Source organism: Malaclemys terrapin, chromosome 4 (assembly GCF_027887155.1).
Source record: "Malaclemys terrapin pileata isolate rMalTer1 chromosome 4, rMalTer1.hap1, whole genome shotgun sequence".
Taxonomy (NCBI): Eukaryota; Metazoa; Chordata; order Testudines; family Emydidae; genus Malaclemys; species Malaclemys terrapin.
In genome coordinates, this window is record NC_071508.1 from 61,193,703 (window position 1) to 61,215,243 (window position 21,541).

Here is a 21,541-nt window from a genome sequence, read left to right on the forward strand (position 1 = left end):
TGCGTAAGGAAGGCTGTTGACCTGATGGGTCAGAGCAAAGACCCTCTCCCCCAGCCAGGGTTGCGAGCAGGAGGACAAGCCCCCAGTCCTGGGGGAGGCCACCCTGCTGCTGCATATCTCTGTCCATGCATAGGAGCCATTCAGTAATGGGGTGGCCTTCCCCACGGCCGTGGGCTCGTCCTTCTCCTCGCGGCCCTTGCTGGAGGTCTCTGCTTTGACCCACCAGGGCCACAGACTTCCCCTGAACTTGTGCCTGCATGAATCTGGTGTTGCCAGCCCTGCGACTGTGCAGGGAATCTGCAGCTCCACTGTCACAGCCCCACTCGCTCACCAGCCAGGAGTGCAGGGGCCATCCCCGGGCAGGAATGGTCAGTAACAGGGTGGCCTCCCCCAAAGCCAGAGGCTCATTGTCCAACTTGCAGCAGTCTCTACTCTGCTGGGCCAAGACTGCAGCCTCCATGCATCTTGTACCTGGGTGTCTTTGGCCCCTTGGCCATGCAGAGAGCTCCTTGCAGTCCCACTGTCAGTGCTGCACTAACCCCAACCCTACCCCCCCTTAACTCCCCGCAACTGTAAAAATAGTTAAACTGGGGGGGATGATAAAAATCTATATTGTCAAAACTTGCAAAAAAAAAAAAAAAACCCAAATACTACCAAGCCTAACTACCGCTACTGAACATAAATGCTGGTATACATACAAACCTTATTTGGACTCAATTTACACATGGAAGTGAGTATTTTATATGTTGAATCTATGGTTTGTGTGCACAAGCAATGTGCAAAAATTATAGGAATTAATTTTACATAAAAAACTGTACACATACTACAATCATATTTTGAAGATATGGCCCTAAATTTTTATCTTCTACTTGCCTGTTTACCGGTTTCAGAATCACAGCCTGAACAATCAGATGACATTAGACTTCCTCAAACTTATGTTTAAGGAAAAGCCCCTAATTCACAGCCGTAAGGAATGTAAGTGCATTCAAACAAAAATGACATCTTTTCTTTGATTCACAGTAATTTAATATGGAATAATTTATTTAATAACTTATTAGAGAAAAATCATTTTAGGATGGAATTTCTATTGCCTATACTCAACATCCAATTTCATACACAGATACATGTAATGCTACAGAGGAGGGTACGTATGAACAGTGCAAGCCAATATTAAGAAATAAAATCAAACATGCTATACCTAAGAGTAGTCAATTTTCAAACTTTAACAACTCATCTACTATTATAAAAAGAATTCTAAACAGTCAGTCCCTGTTATGAATGCACTGATTGCATAGCCATGCAAAGCAGAATTTTACAAGTAGCCTTCAGTTCCCAAACAGGATAATGCCATGGAATTGCCTTTTCTACCAAAGAGTCGGAAGCATATTAACTGCCATTGTGTCTAAAATCAAATACTGACTACACATAGTAGCTGAACTAGAGAATGTTGCTGTAATCGCTGCACACATCTCTTAGTATAGATAACAGTTTAATAAAACTAGACTTATTTATAATCTTACTCTCTTAGTGAATGTCTTTGTCCTGTATCGTCTTCATCTGTATCACTACTGATGGTGATCACACTGACTGCTGGACTTGGAGAATCTGCAATGATGATAGCCTGGCGCTGTTTGTTTGAAACAGATGAATCAGGGTCCTGCCTGACAGATGTTTTGCAACAGTTCCTCTCCTGTCCTTCTGAGTTATGATTGTCCTGTGCTTCTATACAACTTACTCTCTTGACAGCCTTCACATTAATTATCTTTGGAGATATAAATGCTGAATTTTGAATATTGGTATTTTGTAACAGATTACTCCTGTGAAGAAGACACCTTATTAGACAGTTAGTAGAATCTTTGTAACATACTTGAAAACTTAATTCTATTCTTCTCCCCACAACTTAAAAAGGGCAAGTAGACTAAAACATCATCGTTATACATCCATGAATAAAAATAAACAGTAAAATGTAAAGCAGTGAAGATTCAGGTAAATATATTGCGTATGTGGAATTCCATAACAATGATGGCAAATTTTCCAGGTAAGTATTGCAAATAGCCAAATAGGATTGTTCTGGATGCTGCAATATAAGGTCCGAGGCTGGGTTTACCAATTAAATGGAATAAAATATGCTGAAAGCACCATTCTCTTATAAAGGAATGAAGAAATGCTAGCTTGGACACTACAGATATTTCAGTCCTGATTCATTGGAAAGCTTCTCACTGACATCAATGGGCTTTGGATGACACCTTGTCATAGCAAACACTAGAAAAGGAGTCCAGTAGTACAACCGCTACCATAATTGTTCTTCATAGCCTTGGTTTCTCCATTACTAAAACATCCCATACCTATACAAACCACTTATGTAGTGATGGGGCACATTTTCTCCAGTGAGCAGCTAAAGAGTTTCTCGCTGCCAGCAAAAGAGACTATTCTTAATACTAGTCTAGCCATATTATGACCGCTATTATATAACTTCTATTTATTTTTAATTCTTTGAACCTGATGAGTCCTCATGCACACAGATTTAGGAGCATCTAATTAGGACTATCTCAATATATTTTTAAACCCTTCCCAAAGGCTATTTAAACACATATGTAGATAAAGCTGCTAGTATCACAGGCAGAGAGTAGATCAAAGGTAAAAAAAGTTTATTTCCATTTCATGTCTCCCATCCTATTTACCAAAATACTTCAGAGAAATTGATACGGCAGCTAACTAGGTGTTTATTTTCAAAAGGGGCAACAGGACAGTTTGAGTACAGTCAATGACCTTAATGAGCATGCATTATTCATATCCCTCCTATCCACTGTACAAAGGTTGTGAAGCAATGATATCAAAATCTACACCAAATAAAAATAATACCATTTTACCAACCTGTTCTGGCACAGTTTATTTCTCTTGGTAGCTGCAGGCTGTGGCCAGACAACATGTGCAATGCCCACACTAATTGGCTGAGTGGCAGACAAAGTTATTTGATTTAAGAGAGGCTGTGGCATCACTGAATTGTAATGGCTGCCATGAGGAATCACTTTCCTAAGGAGAGAAAAGGGGAGTTATTAGCTGTAAACTCTTCAACTCAAATCCATATTCTTGGTTATGCAAAAGTCCTAAAAAAAGGTGTACAAAATTTTTTGGACCTACCCCCAGTCTCCAAATCTTTGTGGACCAGCCACTGGATCAGAGGCTAGAGTTGCAGTAGAAGGAGCCACAGGTGTTATTTGTTGCCAAGCAGGAATCAATATTTGCTGAGTTCGATTAGACCATGGCTGTTGTGAAGTAAAGTAGATTTCATTAAGTGGCAAATGACCAGTATTTATATTAGCTTCTTAAAACTCAGCATAAATATAAAACAGTGATTGAAATGGGACACTTTAAGGATATCAAATGTAATCTTTACAAATATAAGTTTTCTTAAGTGCCTAGTAATATAAAATTTGTAACAGCCATTTTAAAAATACACAATTCTAAATGAACCAACCTGAGACAGGACTCCTGCTTGTATCTGTAGTGGCTGTAAGGTAGGGGCCTGTGTCACCAATGGAACTGTATTATCTACCCTTAATGAGTAACCAGTAGGCTTACTGTGGTTTGTAGGAATTCCTAATGGGAAAAGGAAAAAACAAATGAATTATACAAGCTTTAAACAAAATATTATGATATAACTTGAGCAAAATGAAAAAACTGATGAGATTTTTAATCAAACTACTCATTTTTCTTGCTATGCTTATAATTTAGTCATACCACTGATTTAGACTTTTCAAATGGATTAATCAATGTGATTTATCTTAGAGGAGATTTTGTTTCAGTACCTATCTGTTCAAGTGTGTGTTACCGTAATTTGTGTAATCACTATGAGAACACAAACTATAGAAAGAACCAATTATATTTTATCCTCAGCAGAATGACTCATGCCAAAAGCTTTCTACAATGCTGAGAGTTTTACTGTCTATTACAAATTTCCTCAGTTGCAGAGCAGCCAAGCAAAAACAACATCGGGGGGGGGGGGAGATCAATGGCTAACTTCCCTGTACCTAAGGAGTCCCATGGAACTCAATCACTTCCTACCCGCTGACATCTTTTCTTTCCACAAGGTGTCCTTATCAATTCCTCTAGTTATGCCTGTAAGGAAACCACATACATGTGACCCCTTCTGTCCATAGGTGGCATATGTGTTTAGTTTGGGAAGGCTACTCCAGGATTGCTGGAAGCACCCTACAAGTGGGGGGCCACCGACATGCAGACTGTGGCCCCACCCCCTGCCCTACCCCTCCACCCTGAGGCCCCACCCCACCCCTTCCCCCAAGGCCCTGCCCTCACGCTGCCTCTTCCCCCAAGATCCTGCCCACCGCTCTCTCCACTTCCCACTCCCCTCATCACTTTCCCTTAAGGCAGGAAAAAAGTGAAGGTGAGCCACATCCAGTATTTGCGCCCTGCATGGCCAGCCTTTTTTATTTTGGGGAGTGTTAGCCTCCACATGCCGCCCATGCTTCTGTCTGGTTTTAGGATCTTCTGTGGGCAATATTTGATTCTCCCTACAGTCCACAAAATCTTTCCAGGGGAGCCCATAACAGTCAACCCACAACCTGCTTCTCTTGTGTGTGTCCTGGCACTGTGAGCTGATGCACACCTGAAATATTACAGCAAGAGCAGTCCAGGAAAGACACCCTCTCTAATGTTCTATTAATGTCTTAATGGCTTGTCATCCCTACTGGGCTTTACCTGACTCAGATGGTCACAGATAAAAAATAGTGCAATGTTTACTCCAGTCAATAATTTTCAGATGGCCTAACAATATAAATAGGGAGGGGGGTAGTAGTTTATTTTTTTCAACAGCGTTTTCTAATAGAACAGTTTTCTTTCACTGCAGGTTCTACTGTCAATGAGAATATACTAATTTTGACTTCTGGTCTTGCCTTTTACATGACTCACACTATAGTCATTTACTAAGCCATACACATATGGATGACAGTAGGGTTACCATATTTCCACAAACAAAAAAGAGGACACTGGGGGGGGGAGCCCCGCCCTAGCCCCACCCCGCCCCATCCACTCCCTCCCACTTCCCACCCCCTGACTGCTCCCCTCAGAATCCCAACCCCCCCCCCCTGCTTCTTGTCCCCTGACTGCCCCGTGCTGAGAACCCCCTACCCTAACTGCCCCCCCCCCAGGACCCTACCTGTCCCCTGACTGCCCTGACCCTTATCCACTCGCATGGGTGGCAGGGTTGTAGAAATTCTGGTGGTGCCCAGAACCCCCCACCCCACCTGCTTAAGGCTCTGGGAGGGGGGTTGGGTGGGGGGAGGAGGTCTGGGGTGCAGGTCCTGGGCTGGGGATTAGGGTGCAGGAGAGGTGCAGGTTCTGGGATAAAGTTTGAGTGCTGGGTGCAGGCTCCGGGCTGGGGCAGGGGGTGGGTGTGCAAGAGGGGGTGAGGGGTGCAGGCTCTGGGATGGAGTTTGGGGGTGAGAGGCGGTGCAAAGGGAGGGGGTGCAGGCTTTGGGAGGAAGTTTGAGGGCAGGAGGGGGTGTGTGGGAAGGGGGATTGGGAGGGAGTTTGGGGATAGGAGGGGATGCAGGGGTGAGGGCTGTGGATCTGGGGATGAGGGGTTCATGATGCAGGAGGGGGCTCAGGGATGGAGCAGAGGATTAGGGTGTGTGGGGATGAGGGCTGGGGGGTTTGGGGTGTTGGAGAGGCTCAGGGCTAGGGTGGAAGGGCAGGGTAAGGGCAGCCTGTCCAGCCTGTCTTCCCATTAGTGGATGGGGGCACTAGGACCCGGGGGCAGCAGACAGCAGTTGCTGCTGGCTCTGGCAGTACACGCAGACAAGGGAGAGGCAGACAGGGAGGGGGGACCCACAAAGGGGGGGATGCGCAGAGGGGGGATGGCAGGTGGAGGCTGGGGACCCATCCAACACTCCCGCTCCCTGACTGCCCCCCCTGGACTCCTCTTACCATTCTGGCTCCACGTGTGCCCGGTGGGTCGGTTTGTGTGTTACACAGGACTACAGAGAGAGGGAGGGAGGGGGGAGCAGGGGAGGGCTCTGGCTGCTGGAGGCCAATGGGAGTGGGTCAATCGGCCTAGCCGCCCAATCAGCAGCCACACTCTGCATGGAAGGGAGGGAGGGAGGCGAGGGAGAAAACCCTCCTGGACATTTTAACCTTGTTACCAATTCCTCCCGGACGGCTATTTAGAGACGCAAAAGCCGGACATGTCCGGGGAAATACGGACGGATGGTAACCCTAGATGACAGGAAACTACTGCCTAAGATTATAAATTCATTTATTCATTAAGAGTTTATTTTTTTAATCTTTTATTTCAATCCACCGAAAATCTTTGAGCATGCCACGTTGCTATACTAAGTTTTAACTGTTTGATGAAAGGCTTGGATTTTAAAAAACTTTGAGTAATTTCTTCCACCCAGCCAAATAGAGCAGCAGCCCCTTAACTGCCAAGAGCAGCAAGACTCAGCACTTAGGATATTCTACACAGCAGTCAAATGGGGAATGATGAACAGCACCAAATATTGTTAACATTTCTCTCCCATCACTTCCCCACCAGAAACTCAGCTTGTCATGTGGGTCTTGAAACCAATATGTTTGTTCCCGCCCATTCAAGCTATGCCTAAATCAGGACTCTAATTCAGCAGTTCAGCACACAACTGAGAGCAGGCAATGGAATCCAAAGACAACTATTTTACCTGTACTGTCTCCTTTTCAATATCCAATGTATTGGGTATTACTAAAATAGTAACATGAATTTTTTAAAAAAAACATGTACCATTAGCGGATAATAAATTACTTACCTATAATTAGTATACTCAGAAGGAAATAATCTGTGCATAAAGTTATATGTTTGGCTCAAATAGTCTATATCATTTTGGACTGGTGTACTCAAAGCTTTCAGAAATTTCTGCAACCCAGGATAGAGGCAACAGCCATGAACAACATTGTTGGTAATACCTGCTGGCTCTATCTTTATCTTAAAAAAGGGCAAGTTTTCTTGGGCTTTGAATTTAAGCAGAAAGGCTTTTCCTCAGCCTCTGTCTATCAGGGTCTCAATGACTTCCAGCTGGTGAGAAAGAATTAAGCAGGACTTAGGATAATTTACAAAGAACACCTTAACACCTGCAGCTTTCATAATGATTTCATTTTCCCTTTCAAAGCCTGGCCATTTTTCAACAAGAGCACGTGCCCTATCAATATAGGTGCATTGCAGCAATGGGTAACCTCTTCAGAGAAAAGACAAAGATGAAAGAATACAACCAAACTGAAATCCAACACCCAAGTGTCACCTAAACCACCTTCTCTTCTCCATAGTTGACAGTGACTTGAGATAAGAAAGACAGTTCTTGTCAACACAGTTTATAGCGGATGGGTTGATTTTAAAAAATACAAACAGCAAAAACTAGAGTCTCTTCACATAAATATCTACTATCAGATTCCAGATACTGTCTAATACAAGTCCTTCAAACAATAAAACCTCTGTTTACATGATGTGTATGTGCTTATTTAGGGAATAAAGCCTAATCTGTGTTCTTATATACATGTACAAAGGTACACATCCCTGTGGTATTCCAGTTATTTTCTAGTCTGCCTCAGAGGAAGTACTTGTATGCTAACATTGGCACTTCATAGGCTACCAAACATTTCCAATAATGGGGTATTAGGCATTATCTGAAGATTTCTTTTAAGGAATTCAAAAAAAATCCATCTCAAACAGATGTTACGAAATTATTATACGGAAAGGTTCTGCCAACTTATCTCCTTCCTGAAGAACAATGCAATTTAACCAATACCTCCAAAGGTAAGGTGGAATAAATGTTATTGATGGTGCTGCCCTTAGGTGCATATCAAATGCTTAATTTTAGTGTTCATGTGATAACTGTAAATGGTGTTTTAGGTAAAGATAAGAATAAATTACTAAACTTGAAACTGATTGTCTCTCTTCATCTCCCACTTCTATTTTTTCTCTATAAAAATCCATTTTCCTTTTTATGTCCGGTTTGATTTCCCCTCCCCCTTTCTTTTTGTTATTTTTGTCCTCTTCTTCTGTATCTCTCTTGCCCTCCCCGCCCAGCATTCCTCCTATTGCTTTCCTTCCAGGACCCATCCTACCACACTTTTTTAAAACCCCTATCCATTGCTCACACTTACAGAGATAAGCCTTTGAGAGCATGAAGTTTCCTCAAGGTCCACTACCCCAATTTCATTGCTACTCCACGCTCCCAAAGATAGATTCCTGGAGAGCCTAAGGAATCTTTGGGATAGCCAGTCTCCTTCGCCAGCCCTGCAAGGGCCGCAGGATTTTCTGGCCTGAAAGACCTGTTTTTTCCAGCAGCCCATAAGAGACTGGGATTGAACATGCCAAAATATCATGCAGATACATGAATCATTTGGGACTTGGAATCTCAGACTCCTGTGGACTACAGTCCTAATTCGGCTTTTAAAACATTGTTGGAATATTTGGCTAAAGCTGAATATCAGAATTTTGGTAAAATTCCTACCTAAAGCTGAAATTTAGAACCATCATAAAGCTAATACAGAAGAAATCAAGGAATCAGTTACGTGCTCTAGACCTGAATTTAAGGTTCTCATAGTAAAAGAAAAATTCATTCTGAGGGGGAACTGGACACAGATCCTTACATCTAAGTCACTGGCTCAGATCAGGCTTAGAGTGACTGTTCCTATTATTTTTGTATTTTTCAGACTATTTACCCAAAAAGTAAAGCATTCTGCACTGAATATTTTGATCTCGCTCGTTTGGGCGGCTACTAAGTACAATGGTGTCCAATGTTTGACTCTCAAGATTCAAAGTTGCCCTGAGGGCAACTCTGTTAAGATTTGTATTTAATTATGAATTAAAGATATTTTCTGTGAATTATCATTTTTAATCTGAAATGTTTGAATCAGCCATATTGCTACAAGGAAGAGCTAGATGGGTTCCCTACCAAGCTGTGGGAGCCCCTAAGACAGCAGGATAGGTGCTCAACTGGCTCTCCCAGAGTCTAGGGAAGCACCTAGCAAAGGATGGCCCCCTTCTCCTCTACAGTTACCAAATTATAGCCTAAAAGAGGAGAACCAACCACCAGTTTTAGCTCTCTGATCCTATTATCCAGCTCAGGTTAGAGATAGAGATTGTTCAAATTGTTCAAGCTAGCTACAATCCGCAAGAGACCATGAGCCAGAGAGTAGCATGCTCAAGATACTCCTCTTCTCCACCCGACACATCTTATGCACCAAGGGCCATGGGGGAGGCATAAGAGCTCTATGCACATTGGAGATTCCCCCACATAAACAACACTCTACCCCACCAAAGGATGCCAGTACACTGTTCATGCTAAATTGGGGACAGAAATCAAATCTTGTTCTCTGACATTACAGAGCACAGTATTATATTATTATTTATATCTATGCAGACATATCTAAAAACAAGAAAGTATTTCAGATTTGTGCTAGAAGCATAGCAGTTCCAGTTCATAGCAATACCTTTTGGCCTGGTGCTAGGATCTCTAGTTTTAAGAAGACAACATCTGCCCTGGAATCCCACAGGTAAAATGAGTGAATGAGCTCCTAAACTGCTGTAAGGAGAAAAAACTGACAATTGGATGTTAGGATATGGTATACAGACCTTCCTTTGGGCTGCCTTAATAGTGGTTTCTGTAACTTCTGAAAGCTTTGAGAGAACTCTAAATCATGTATGCTTAGAGTCACATAACCAAAGCTGAGTATATGTAACAATATTTACCTTCACAAAAATGAACATTATGAACTACACTATATTTTATGGTTTAACATCTGCTATCCCACCAAATGTGAAGGCATAAATGTAAAGGGTCACAAAATTTAGCATGTTTTGAAAGACGGTCTCATTGCACACATATCTTATTTGAGAGATACATGCTAAATTTACCTTCACAAAAATGAACATTATGAACTACACTATATTTTACATTTTAACACCTGCTATCCCACCAAACGTGAAGGCATAAATGTAAAGGGTCAGAAAATTTAGCATGTATCTCTCAAATAAGATATGTGTGCAATGAGACCGTCTTAGTCAAATCTAGGCTGAACAGAGACCATGCTCTGCTAGTCTTACTCACATCATGAGTTAAAATATCTCAGCTTGATCTATACTACATATTACACTTCAAAAGTACAACACGGCAGTGGCAGAAAGCTATCAAAACATTTTGGAGGGGCTAATAAATTCCTGTTTTAACATTCAATTTCATTCAGAGGGCTGTGGATTAAAATATGAGGCTAATTCACCTAAAAATGCAATGATAGGACTTCATTATTATCCAGATAGATTTACTTAATTAAAAACATTTCCAGTTTCAGTCTGGGGAGTTTTTTATAGCAGATTTGTAAATTTCTCAGACAAAGTTTATAGTAAAATACAGACAACTAACTACTCCAGTAACAGCTGCTGCTTTTCAAAATTCAGAAAATGAAACAATTTCAGTTAATCCTACCTTGGATAGGTGGGGGGCATATAATCAATGCCTGTTGAAAAGCATCATTGCAACCAAACTGAGCAGTTCCTGCCTGCAGTGGTATTCCATGATGTAAAACTGAATGGGCAGATGCTGTTAATGCCTGAAACAATAAATTTAGCATGGATGACCACATTACATTAATGTATATTTTATTATCATCTATCTCACTCTCTCACAGAGTAAATAATTAATAATAATTCCACTGAAATTGAAGTTTCAAAACATTTCAGATGAAAAAATACCATTTGACCACTGGAGGGCAGTGTAATAAAGCAAACTACTTTTAGGATGACAAGTCAAAATCTCTACATTTTTAAAAATCAGGTTTAGAAAACTAACGTTTTCAAACTGAACAAAGTGAACAACACTAGGAAGGGGGGACAAAATGTACATAAGATTTTTCAGCTACTGTCAAATACAATGATTCCTGGATCATATTTTGAAATCAAAATGAGAAACTAAATCAATAGAGTTAATAGCCAACAGGTCTTACCTGACTCCTCACTGTGCCAATTTTGGTGAAGTTTGCAGTCAGATTAGCAGCACTGCCTGAGGCAACTGGTCTCATAAGTGGTGTTTTATTGCAATTACTTATGTCATATGAGTTAGATCTGTATTTGCAGACATCCATGATATGGAAACAAGATTTCACTCTATTAAAAGGAGAGAAGAGTTAAGTTGTTTTGATTAAAAATTTCCATTTCAAAAAGTATAAAGTAATTCCACTGGAGGAAGGAGAAATAGTTCTGAAAACACAACTTCAAGATTAACATAATCCTGCAATTTGGAAGGGGGTTAGACTAGATGACCCTTGCGATCCCTTCTAACCCTATGATTTTACGATTCTGCAAGGCAAGATACAGCTAGAATTATACTTATGAGCTTCTCTTCTCTAAAAGCCCAAAATTCCTACGATTAATGGTAAACCTATCGAATCTATGGTTTAATATCAAGAAAGATAAACTGTAACTATTTTCTGCTTCTAGTGTCTAACAGTATTGTGGAGTATCTGCTAATAACTGGGGTATGTACCAAAAGAAGATGATGGTTAGACCAGGGTTTCTCAAACTTCATTGCAACAAAAATTACTCTAAGACCCCAAGAAGGGGGACCAAAGCCTGAGCCCTCCTGTACTGAGGAGGGTCCCAAAGCTTGAGGGCTTCAGCCCTGGACGGTGGGGTTTGGGCTTTAGCTTCAGCCCTGGGCCCCAGCAAGTTTAACGACAGCACTGGTGACCCACGACCCACTTTGGGGTCCCAACCCACAGTTTGAGAACCGCTGGATTAGACGTATGAAAAGTTCTCTCCTTTCTTAGATTTCTGTGTATCTATTTTATTTAGAAAACCATTGTTCAAGTATCTATTTCTAGCATTGTAAAAATACTTTAATTGGGCTTGGGAATTAGGGCCTGATTCTGTTAAGTTCTGAACACCAATTCTATGAGAATGGAGGGTACTCAGTTCTTTTCAGAATCAGGCCCTAAGACTATTGGCTCCTCAGCACGGGGAATTTTGTATTCTAGGCATCTCAACACTATATATACTTACAGCATTCTATCCATTTTAAGCAACAGAAAAAAATATATAAACATATATATACATATATACACACACACACACACACCAATTTGACTGTAAAGCACTACTGTAGGTCTAACTCAACACTGCTTTATTATTAATGTATATAACATACTGGTTGCTATGTGGAAAATCTAGGAGATGCTTCATGGTAACAAAGGGATGATTCAGTGTCTCAACTGGAGTAATTCTTAAATCAGCATCAATCAGCAACATTTTCTTCAACAGACTGACAAATTCTCTTCTATCTGCCTTCTCTGCCAATAGGTCACTTCCTTCCAAATCCATCACCATGTTCACCTGGTATGGAATAATTTAAAAAAAAAAAAGTCAGATAAAACAAACATGCATATTGATAATACTTCCTAATATGATGAGATAACTGGCTCTGTGGATGAGGGGAAAGCAGTGGATGTGTTATTCCTTGACTTTAGCAAAGCTTTTGATACGGTCTCCCACAGTATTCTTGCCGCCAAGTTAAAGAAGTATGGGCTGGATGAATGGACTGTAAGGTGGATAGAAAGCTGGCTAGATCATCGGGCTCAACGGGTAGTGATCAATGGCTCCATGTCTAGTTGGCAGCCGGTTTCAAGCGGTGTGCCCCAAGGGTCGGTCCTGGGGCCGGTTTTGTTTAATATCTTTATTAATGATCTGGAGGATGGTGTGGACTGCACTCTCAGCAAGTTTGCAGATGACACTAAACTAGGAGGCGTGGTAGATACACTAGAGGGTAGGGATCGGATACAGAGGGACCTAGACAAATTAGAAGATTGGGCCGAAAAAAACCTGATGAGGTTCAACAAGGACAAGTGCAGAGTCCTGCACTTAGGACGGAAGAATCCCATGCACTGCTACAGACTAGGGACCGAATGGCTAGGTAGCAGTTCTGCAGAAAAGGACCTAGGGGTCACAGTGGACGAGAGGCTGGATATGAGTCAACAGTGTGCTCTTGTTGCCAAGAAGGCTAACGGCATTTTGGGCTGTGTAAGTAGGGGCATTGCCAGCAGATCGAGGAACGTGATCGTTCCCCTTTATTCGACATTGGTGAGGCCTCATCTGGAATACTGTGTCCAGTTTTGGGCCCCACACTACAAGAAGGATGTGGAAAAATTGGAAAGAGTCCAGCGGAGGGCAACAAAAATGATTAGGGGTCTGGAGCACATGACTTATGAGGAGAGGCTGAGGGAACTGGGATTGTTTAGTCTCCAGAAGAGAAGAATGAGGGGGGATTTGATAGCAGCCTTCAACTACCTGAAGGGGGGTTCCAAAGAGGATGGAGCTCGGCTGTTCTCAGTGGTGGCAGATGACAGAACAAGGAGCAATGGTCTCAAGTTGCAGTGGGGGAGGTCCAGGTTGGATATCAGGAAAAACTATTTCACTAGGAGGGTGGTGAAACACTGGAATGCGTTACCTAGGGAGGTGGTGGAGTCTCCTTCCTTGGAGGTTTTTAAGGCCCGGCTTGACAAAGCCCTGGCTGGGATGATTTAGCTGGGAATTGGTCCTGCTTTGAGCAGGGGGTTGGACTAGATGACCTCTTGAGGTCCCTTCCAACTCTGATATTCTATGATTCTATGATTCCTTTGGTTCCTTTCATTAAATTTTTCCACTTCAAAAGACTAAAATGTTTTGCTTTTAAAAAGTAGTGCCAAATGAAATATTTGGAATTTATTAGCTTGTCCAAACATGTTTGTCTTGGGACTAATGAATCTGACCCAACAAACACCCTTCAAGATTTTACTGTATAAATAACTGCTCTTCTGACAGTATCTGTGCACCTAACATCTATTGAAAGCCTTATACCACCTGCCATTCCAAATTTGGGATTTGGAATTTAAGTCTGTTTAGGAGGTGGAGATTAGAATCCTTGAAAAAGAAACCCAATTATCATTAGTACTGGTGCCCCACCTGCCTCAAATCATCAACCCTGAAGTGTTTTCTTTCAACTGATACATTTTTAATCAGTGATGCTCACTCAGATTAGGGAACACATGTGCCTGACATATGGGACAGATGAGATTCTCTGTCTGCTTCCATGCCACTGGAAGTCTACAGAGGTGGTCTAATCTATCTCCAGCTCTCAGAACTAAGTAAAAGTTTTTGCCAAGCTCTGAAAATAGAGGAATAAAAGATTCAAAATAACAAAAACCACCAGATCCTCTTACTTATTTTTGCCTTGAAGGTAGAAAATACTAAATAAATGCTAAGTATTACCCCTTTTTGTTTAAGATTGAGAACAGAGCTAGTACATGAAGAAGACAACTCCGAATGTGTATAGTAACACCAGTCCTGAAATGGAATGGAGTATCGTCTCAGGATGTCAAAGAAGAAAGAGGGGGAGGAGATTTCCTTTTATTAGTGATTAAGGCATACAAAGCAGTGGAAGTATAAGGATGCAGTTTAGTTAAAAACAAAAGGGATTGGGAAGCTGTCAGTGTCTCTAGAGAAAGGATGAAGACAAATGATACTTTTACTATAGACAAAAACCTAGATTTAAGAATCATTTTACCTAGATTGGTAGATGTTACAGTAGAATATGGAATATACTGCACACTATTTAAGATCTTTTTCACCAGGACAAATGTAATTGCACAACAATCACACAACAACAAAGGAAGACAAGATCTATGCATCAAGGAACTAAATAGACAGGCATAGATGGATAGTTTCCACAGGAGCAGACTAGGCAGATATGGATGGATGGAAAATATTCCCAGAATGTATTCTAATTCACAAAAGATAACTGATAAAAGCTTTTAAATAAATCATTGTGCATCTCTCAGCTGTATTGTTTGCAAAGGAAAAATACTTGAATACTCACATGCACTATATCATCCAAACTGTTGAAAATATACTTTCTGGCCTCTTTAGACTTCATCCCTGTCTCTGTCTCATGCTCTTCCAGTGTCTTAAAAGGAAAAACAAACAAACACACTGTCAACTAAAAGGACACTGTTAGTATAAAATATTTACTGTTAGTAATTACAGTTTAGACAACTGAAAGACTTTAATTTGACATTTATTTTACTGTTATGCTTTTTGCTGACTTTTTGTATTTCAGTCAGTTTAGACAACAAAAATAGCCAATTTCACTTCCTGGCTCTTCTGAATAATCACAATGCTGTATTATAGTATCTGGTTTGAAAACAATACAGGAAATAGCTAACACCTAAAAAAACCTGCTTTATGAAAACTTTTTTATTGGTATTTGATTTCGTACATAAAAGATTTTTGTTTGTTTGTTGTTGGTTTATTTTACAAATACATGTATCACTAACTTTTGGAACTAAACTAGGTGACAGTATCACTTTAAATAGAATCATGCCCCTTTCAATTTCTCTCTTCTTTTGTTTTATTTTCAAGTACATTTTATTTGTTCACAGCTACCGTGACAGAGAAAGTATCTGAAATATTAAAACATCATAAACAAACTTGCTTAAAGGACAAGTCTATACCATGACAGTATCATAATGAAACTAACTTTCTGTAATAATTTCTCCAAAATAATATACCAAAATAAGTAAATAAAAAAAAAAGCCCCACCCAAGTCCCACCCTCATCCTGAAGTAGGTACTCTTGCACGATCCCAAAAGAAAACACCACTGCTATTTAAAAGTAAATTAAAGAGACGCTTCCTCAGCATACTATCTAGACTAGATTCAGCAATGTTTTTCTTACTATCTGGAAAATAGTTCAGCTGTGATCTCCATACATCAACAAAATTTCCCTTTTCTCTCCCTCCAAAGAGTAGAGCAGGGGTAGGCAACCTGCGGCATGCAAGCTGAATTTCAGTGGCACTCACACTGCCTGGGTCCTGGCCACCGGTCCAGGGGGCTCTGCATTTTAATTTAATTTTAAATGAAGCTTCTTAAACACTTTAATAGCCTTAGTTACTTTACATACAACAATAGTTTAGTTATATATTATAGACTTATAGAAAGAGACCTTCTAAAAACGTCAAAATGTATTACTGGCACGTGAAACCTTAAATTAGAGTGAATAAATGAAGACTCGGCACACCACTTCTGAAAGGTTGCCGACTCCTGGAGTAGAGTGTTTAGTCTGGTATGGGAGATTTAACAATCTTAATTTCCAGAGACAGAAGGGTGACTTGTCTTGTATCCAACATACAAAGATACATTCTCTAGCCAATAAAAGCCTACATTCACATCCATTCATACTGAAAGAGATCAGATGGAAGTTAAAGTGAGATCCAACAGAAATATCAAAGTTGGAGACCAGGAATAACCACACTGAAGCACTTAGCAAGCTCTAACATAATCTGGGCCCAAAAGGCATTCATTTGTGGACAGTGGCACCAACAGTATACCCAGTTAGCAATCCTCACTTTGCATTTTAAACATACTAAGCAAAATACACCAAACAACTTACTATGGAATGATACTTTATTTTGCTTCTATTGCTTCAGAATTTCATGACCATTCATCAAGATGTAACTCCATTTGTTATCTGTACTTGGCTCTTTTCTCAATACTGCCTAAACCTTTGTGGGTCTCTCCCCAGAGATAACACAGGAGCTACTTAATTCTTTATACAGCAAAGAAATTAAACCACGTATGTCTGGGGGGTTGTCTCACATACAGCGCTACAGTGCAGCTGAACTGCTACAGTGCTTTAGTAAAGATGCTACTACGCTGAAGGGAGAGCTTCTCCCATTGGGGAGGAGGATTAGCTACGCCAAGAGACAGTAGCTATGTTGACGGGAGAAGATCTCCCGTTGACATAACCCTGCCTATGAGGGGGATTAGGCCAGTATAACTACATCGCCTAAGGGTGGATTTTTCACACCCCTGAGCAATGGAGTTATACCAATATAGGTTTGTAGAGTAGAGTAGTTTGTAGAGCTGGCCTACGATTATTTAGATAAAAGACAGAATTCTATCTCAGTTTTGCAAATTTGTGAAGATCTCCATGCTGTAAATAAGAAACCTTAATTTGGCTTGTGTATGTGTATGCATTATACTATTTTTTTCAATTATTTTATACTTCTTACCTTTAACCTCCAACCAGAATATGGTGCATCTGTTTCTCTACAGAAAAATCTTGCAGTTTTCGTTCCCATGTTCAACAACTGCTCTCCTGGCAAACCTTGAGTCTGTGAAATGTAACGAATCTGGGGGTGGAAAAAGTAGAAGGAACTTAACTTCTTGTTTTCAAATGATCTACAAAGATAGAAACTTGCACTTCGTCATTTCCCACACTAAAAAACGCAAAGAGGACTGAGAGTGGGCAAACAACTCTTATATAGGAGAGAAACAGCACTTTAAAAAGTTTTGTATTGGTCTCTCCATCTATTAGCAGGAGAAAACCCTAAATATCCAAGCATCTAAACTGGTATAGTTAAACAAGGACATAATTTTGGTCAGCAATGAGTCTTTTATTTACACTACTTACTGGTTCAAAACTACTGCAAACTATGCAATAATCATGACTCCATATGTGTGGAATGCTCTCCGGGAGCAGTTTCACAAAGTCACCACCCTCCCCTCATTCAAATCCTTATTAAGACCTGTACTGAGGCCTTACAGATAAGCTCAGGAAAAATGTTTGTTCCATTCAGAAGAGGACAGAATGACATGAATACTCAATTTTCCCCTTTATAATTAACATACGAGGCACTATTCTTCTAATAATTCAAAAATCGTATTTGAAACCAAGTGATGTATGCGGTCCCAGCACAAGTAACATTTTACAGTGAGATGGGTTAGGTGTATGCCACAGTTCTTTCAACAGGTATTAAAAGAATTTCCATGTTGTTTAATGACAAGACCATATATATCCACAGTGGTAAGAAGAGTTAATTTTTTGTTCCATTTTCTCCAAACATTCTGATGATTGCCATTTTGCAAACGTGCTATATAAAAATGTTAGACCCCTTTTGATACAGGTGTTAACACCCTACAGTCCAGCCAAATTTCATTTGGCTACTCACATTCTACCCATTTAAAATTGTCCCTGTGTTTTCAGTTAGATACAGTATTCTTTGGAAGTTTTTCATTTCCTTTATAAGTTGTTGTGCTCTGTTACATAGTGAATATGTATATATGTTCCATTCTATGCACCCGATGAAGTGGGCTGTAGCCCACGAAAGCTTATGCTCAAATAAATTTGTTAGCCTCTAAGGTGCCACAAGTACTCCTGTTCTTTTTGCAGATACAGACTAACACGGCTGCTACATTGAAACCTGTCATAGTGAATATGTGTTTCACTCCAAAGAAGGCTGCATTTTCATCAGTGAGTAAAATTTCAGGATATTGTTTGTCAAGTACTTTGGAATCCTTCACTATATAGGGCATGAGCCAACATCCATTTAGAACAATGGGAGTATCTCTGTTGACTTCAGTGGACATTGTATCAGGTCTATAACTAACTATATACCAAGATGTTTTACTGTAATTATCCATAAATTACCATTAGTGTAGAAGGTATGATGGGTGTTTTTATATATATATTTCTTTTCAAAAGAGTGAATATTATTAACGAGCCACACAATCACACTATAATCATATCATTTCACAACCATTTGTTTCTTTTAGGTACTGCAAATTTAAAATGTTGGATCATCAGAAATATTTAAAAGTGTCAAGGATTTGACTTAAATCCTTAAAAACATGATAGAGTAACCAAAGCTAAGACTGATATTTTTACCTTAACTCACATTGTTGTGCATGAGTATTGTAGGGATCTAAGAACATCATATGATGTTCAGTATGTGACTACTTTACAGCCTTCTCTTTACATTTTCTTTCTGTTGTAAGTTTAAATCAGATCTTTAATGTTAGATGAACCTGAATTTTCTGTGTGGCAAATTATAAAGGAGAAAATATGATTTTTAAACCACAATCAGGTACTTCTCCACATTTTGTACATTTCTCATTAACTTTAAGACAGTGCATACAAAGAGGGCAACTGACTGATTCATTCCCCACTCAAGTAGCCTTGTAACCCACTGTTAACTCTACAGGGACACAGGTGAAGTTCTCCAGAATAAAAACTGTAAAATATAAGATTAAGAATTTCAGGTTAATTGGAGTCTGTATTATAGAAATAGATGAGCTGCCAAAAAATCCCAAAAGACCATTATATTTTTTCATTTTTTTAAATTTGCAAACTATATTAACAAACAGCAATAATTTTGGCAGACATCCTTGAGACCATGTAATGATCTGATGTCGGTAACAGTGAAGTTCTGGAATGTGTTTCCACTAGCAATATTCTGTGAAAGTGAGATTGCCATATTGGTATTTAAATCCTCCCTGTTACCTTTGTAACATTTCTAGTTATTTTGGGCCGATTTTATTTTGCAAGAAATATTTACAAATGGTTTTGGGGAGTGGGTAAATATAAAACAATGACAGTAGTATCTAGAAGAGCTCTTTAGGGGATTTTCACTATTCAGTTCTAGAATGCCCTAAATAGTACCTCTGGTCAGCTAAATATTGGGTGAAAAATAAGATCCACTTCAATTTAGCCTTAAACAGTTTCTTTTAGCCTCTATTTTGTACATTTTAAGATGAAGCTATTATCCCATATGAATTTCTTATACATGCAAAAACAGATAAGGCAAGAAAGATAAGAGATCAAATTACTATCCTCAGGGACAGGATGACTCTCTTTAAATCCCTAGTTTCTATGTTCGACTATTCTTCCCATGTCTCCTCCACTCTTTTTTTTTTGTCAATCACCTATCTTTTACCATAACTTTACCGGGTTACCTCAATTGTGTACCTATCTATTCTAAACTTCTAATTAAAACAGTCTCATGCATACATTACGACTAAACTAAACTAATATTTTTGCTTATCCTGCTAAAACTTCCTTTTATCTGTCTATTTCTATCGTCTATTCTCTGCTGTCAATCCCTCTGGTTCCATCCAGTTGCTTTTATCTTACTAGTCTGTTTTTGTGGCCTTGGGTTTTTATTTGTTAGCTGTCTTGGTGAAGGGAGAGGGGTGGGTGTACCTGGAGCTAACAATTCTCTCATAACACTTTCTTCATTCTGATATTTGCATAGATAGAGGATTTTACAGATAAGAGACACAAACCAGGTTTCCTGGTTTACACAACCCTGAAGCCTTTTAAGCTAAGTTCTGAACAGCTGCATCAGCAAAGAGAAATTCAAAAAGCAAAAATTCCTTTATTTTTTAATCATACTATATGTGAATATTTGTTTCTCTAACATTATTTTAATATATATATTCGACTAACAATTAATTACATGATTTTCTAACATTTCCCTGCCTTGAGGCATCTGACCCTTGGGCAAGTGCCTCACTTTACTAAGACGTGTGTAGTAAGGTTATATAACCCAGCATTTGTTTGTTTGTGTCTGTTTAGCAGGTCTTCAAGCATGCATTTCATTTTATGACACAAGTATTATTACAATGATTATTTCTTGTACTAGTAGCAAAAAGCAACAAGTAGCAACACCTTGAAGCTTAAATCAATAACTGGATGTTGTTTTGTAGATATTTATCTCTGCAGTTAGTGGTAGGGAAAGTGAGAAGAAAACCTGTGTGTCCCCTCTAAGAGCGCTGCAGTATAATGGTCAATATGAGTTCCCCAGTTTAAGAGCAATTATAGTTGCCTCGGGTGTAGGTGTGAGGAAAGGAGTCCCCACTCGAACGGTCTGTGGCTTTGTTCACCAGACAAGAGAGGCTAGAACCTTAGTCAGAGCTGTTATTTTAGCAGTGATGTTGACTTTTTTTAGTGGGCATATGGAGTGAAGCCAGGTTTTCAGGAAATGGAGATGGAGCCTGACAAAGGGCGGCACGTGTGTGTATAGAGACATGTGGCTAAGGAGGGAAAGGCAAGTTCTGACTGAAGTCCAAGGGAATAGGGAACTAAGAAGCCATGAATCCCGACCCCCAAAAAACTACAAAATGAAGTACCAGGAAAGGTACAAAAACCCCTCAGATTTGAGACAGAAAACTGCAGTACAGCTGAGGCATTCAAACACAGCAGCCATAAGTCCTTTAACAGTCAGAAGGAAATCTGGAGGTAATAGCATGTGCTGTGTCTCTACTGCAGAGATGGCGCTCAAAAACAGGGCATAACCCAGAAGTTTAGAGTTTTGCAGTAGGAACACAGACCCCACAGTGGAACAGAGATTTCAGCATGTATCTTTGAAGAAAGGATCTGTATGAAGACTTGCATTTAATTCCAATTAACAGATTGTGGGTTACAAAAATGAGAAAAACTTACAGTATTTTATGAGGGATATATACCTATTTGTCTCCATATCAACAATATTTATTTAGAATGTTGCAGAGTACAAATATGGTCAAATTATCAGCTGCTTTAAATGGGTATAACTCCATTAAGGTCAATGGGGCTACACCAATTTACAGAAGCTGATAATGCCTACCACAGTACCTCAATACTTTGAACATTTAGTATTTTCCTTTAGAAAATTTTAATAAAAATCAAAAGTAAATTATTTAAGTGGAC

At 39.8% G+C, this 21,541-nt stretch overlaps 1 protein-coding gene across 11 annotated transcripts in view; it reads right to left on the bottom strand.

The window, feature by feature from the left end:
- Positions 1-21,541, bottom strand: part of HIPK3 (homeodomain interacting protein kinase 3) — a 141,188-nt gene that overhangs the window by 18,310 nt on the left and 101,337 nt on the right. For 10 of the 11 annotated variants that reach the window (XM_054028138.1, XM_054028147.1, XM_054028141.1 and 7 more), the window contains 10 exons: positions 17,085-17,204; positions 14,892-14,978; positions 12,189-12,373; positions 10,990-11,149; positions 10,473-10,596; positions 9,481-9,588; positions 3,479-3,600; positions 3,142-3,266; positions 2,875-3,033; positions 1,521-1,817 (listed from right to left, as the gene is read on the bottom strand). In XM_054028138.1, the coding sequence (XP_053884113.1) occupies positions 1,521-1,817; positions 2,875-3,033; positions 3,142-3,266; positions 3,479-3,600; positions 9,481-9,588; positions 10,473-10,596; positions 10,990-11,149; positions 12,189-12,373; positions 14,892-14,978; positions 17,085-17,204 (1,487 nt within the window). The remainder of the gene's footprint in view (positions 1-1,520; positions 1,818-2,874; positions 3,034-3,141; positions 3,267-3,478; positions 3,601-9,480; positions 9,589-10,472; positions 10,597-10,989; positions 11,150-12,188; positions 12,374-14,891; positions 14,979-17,084; positions 17,205-21,541) is intronic. The other variant, XM_054028145.1, reaches the window with a different exon arrangement.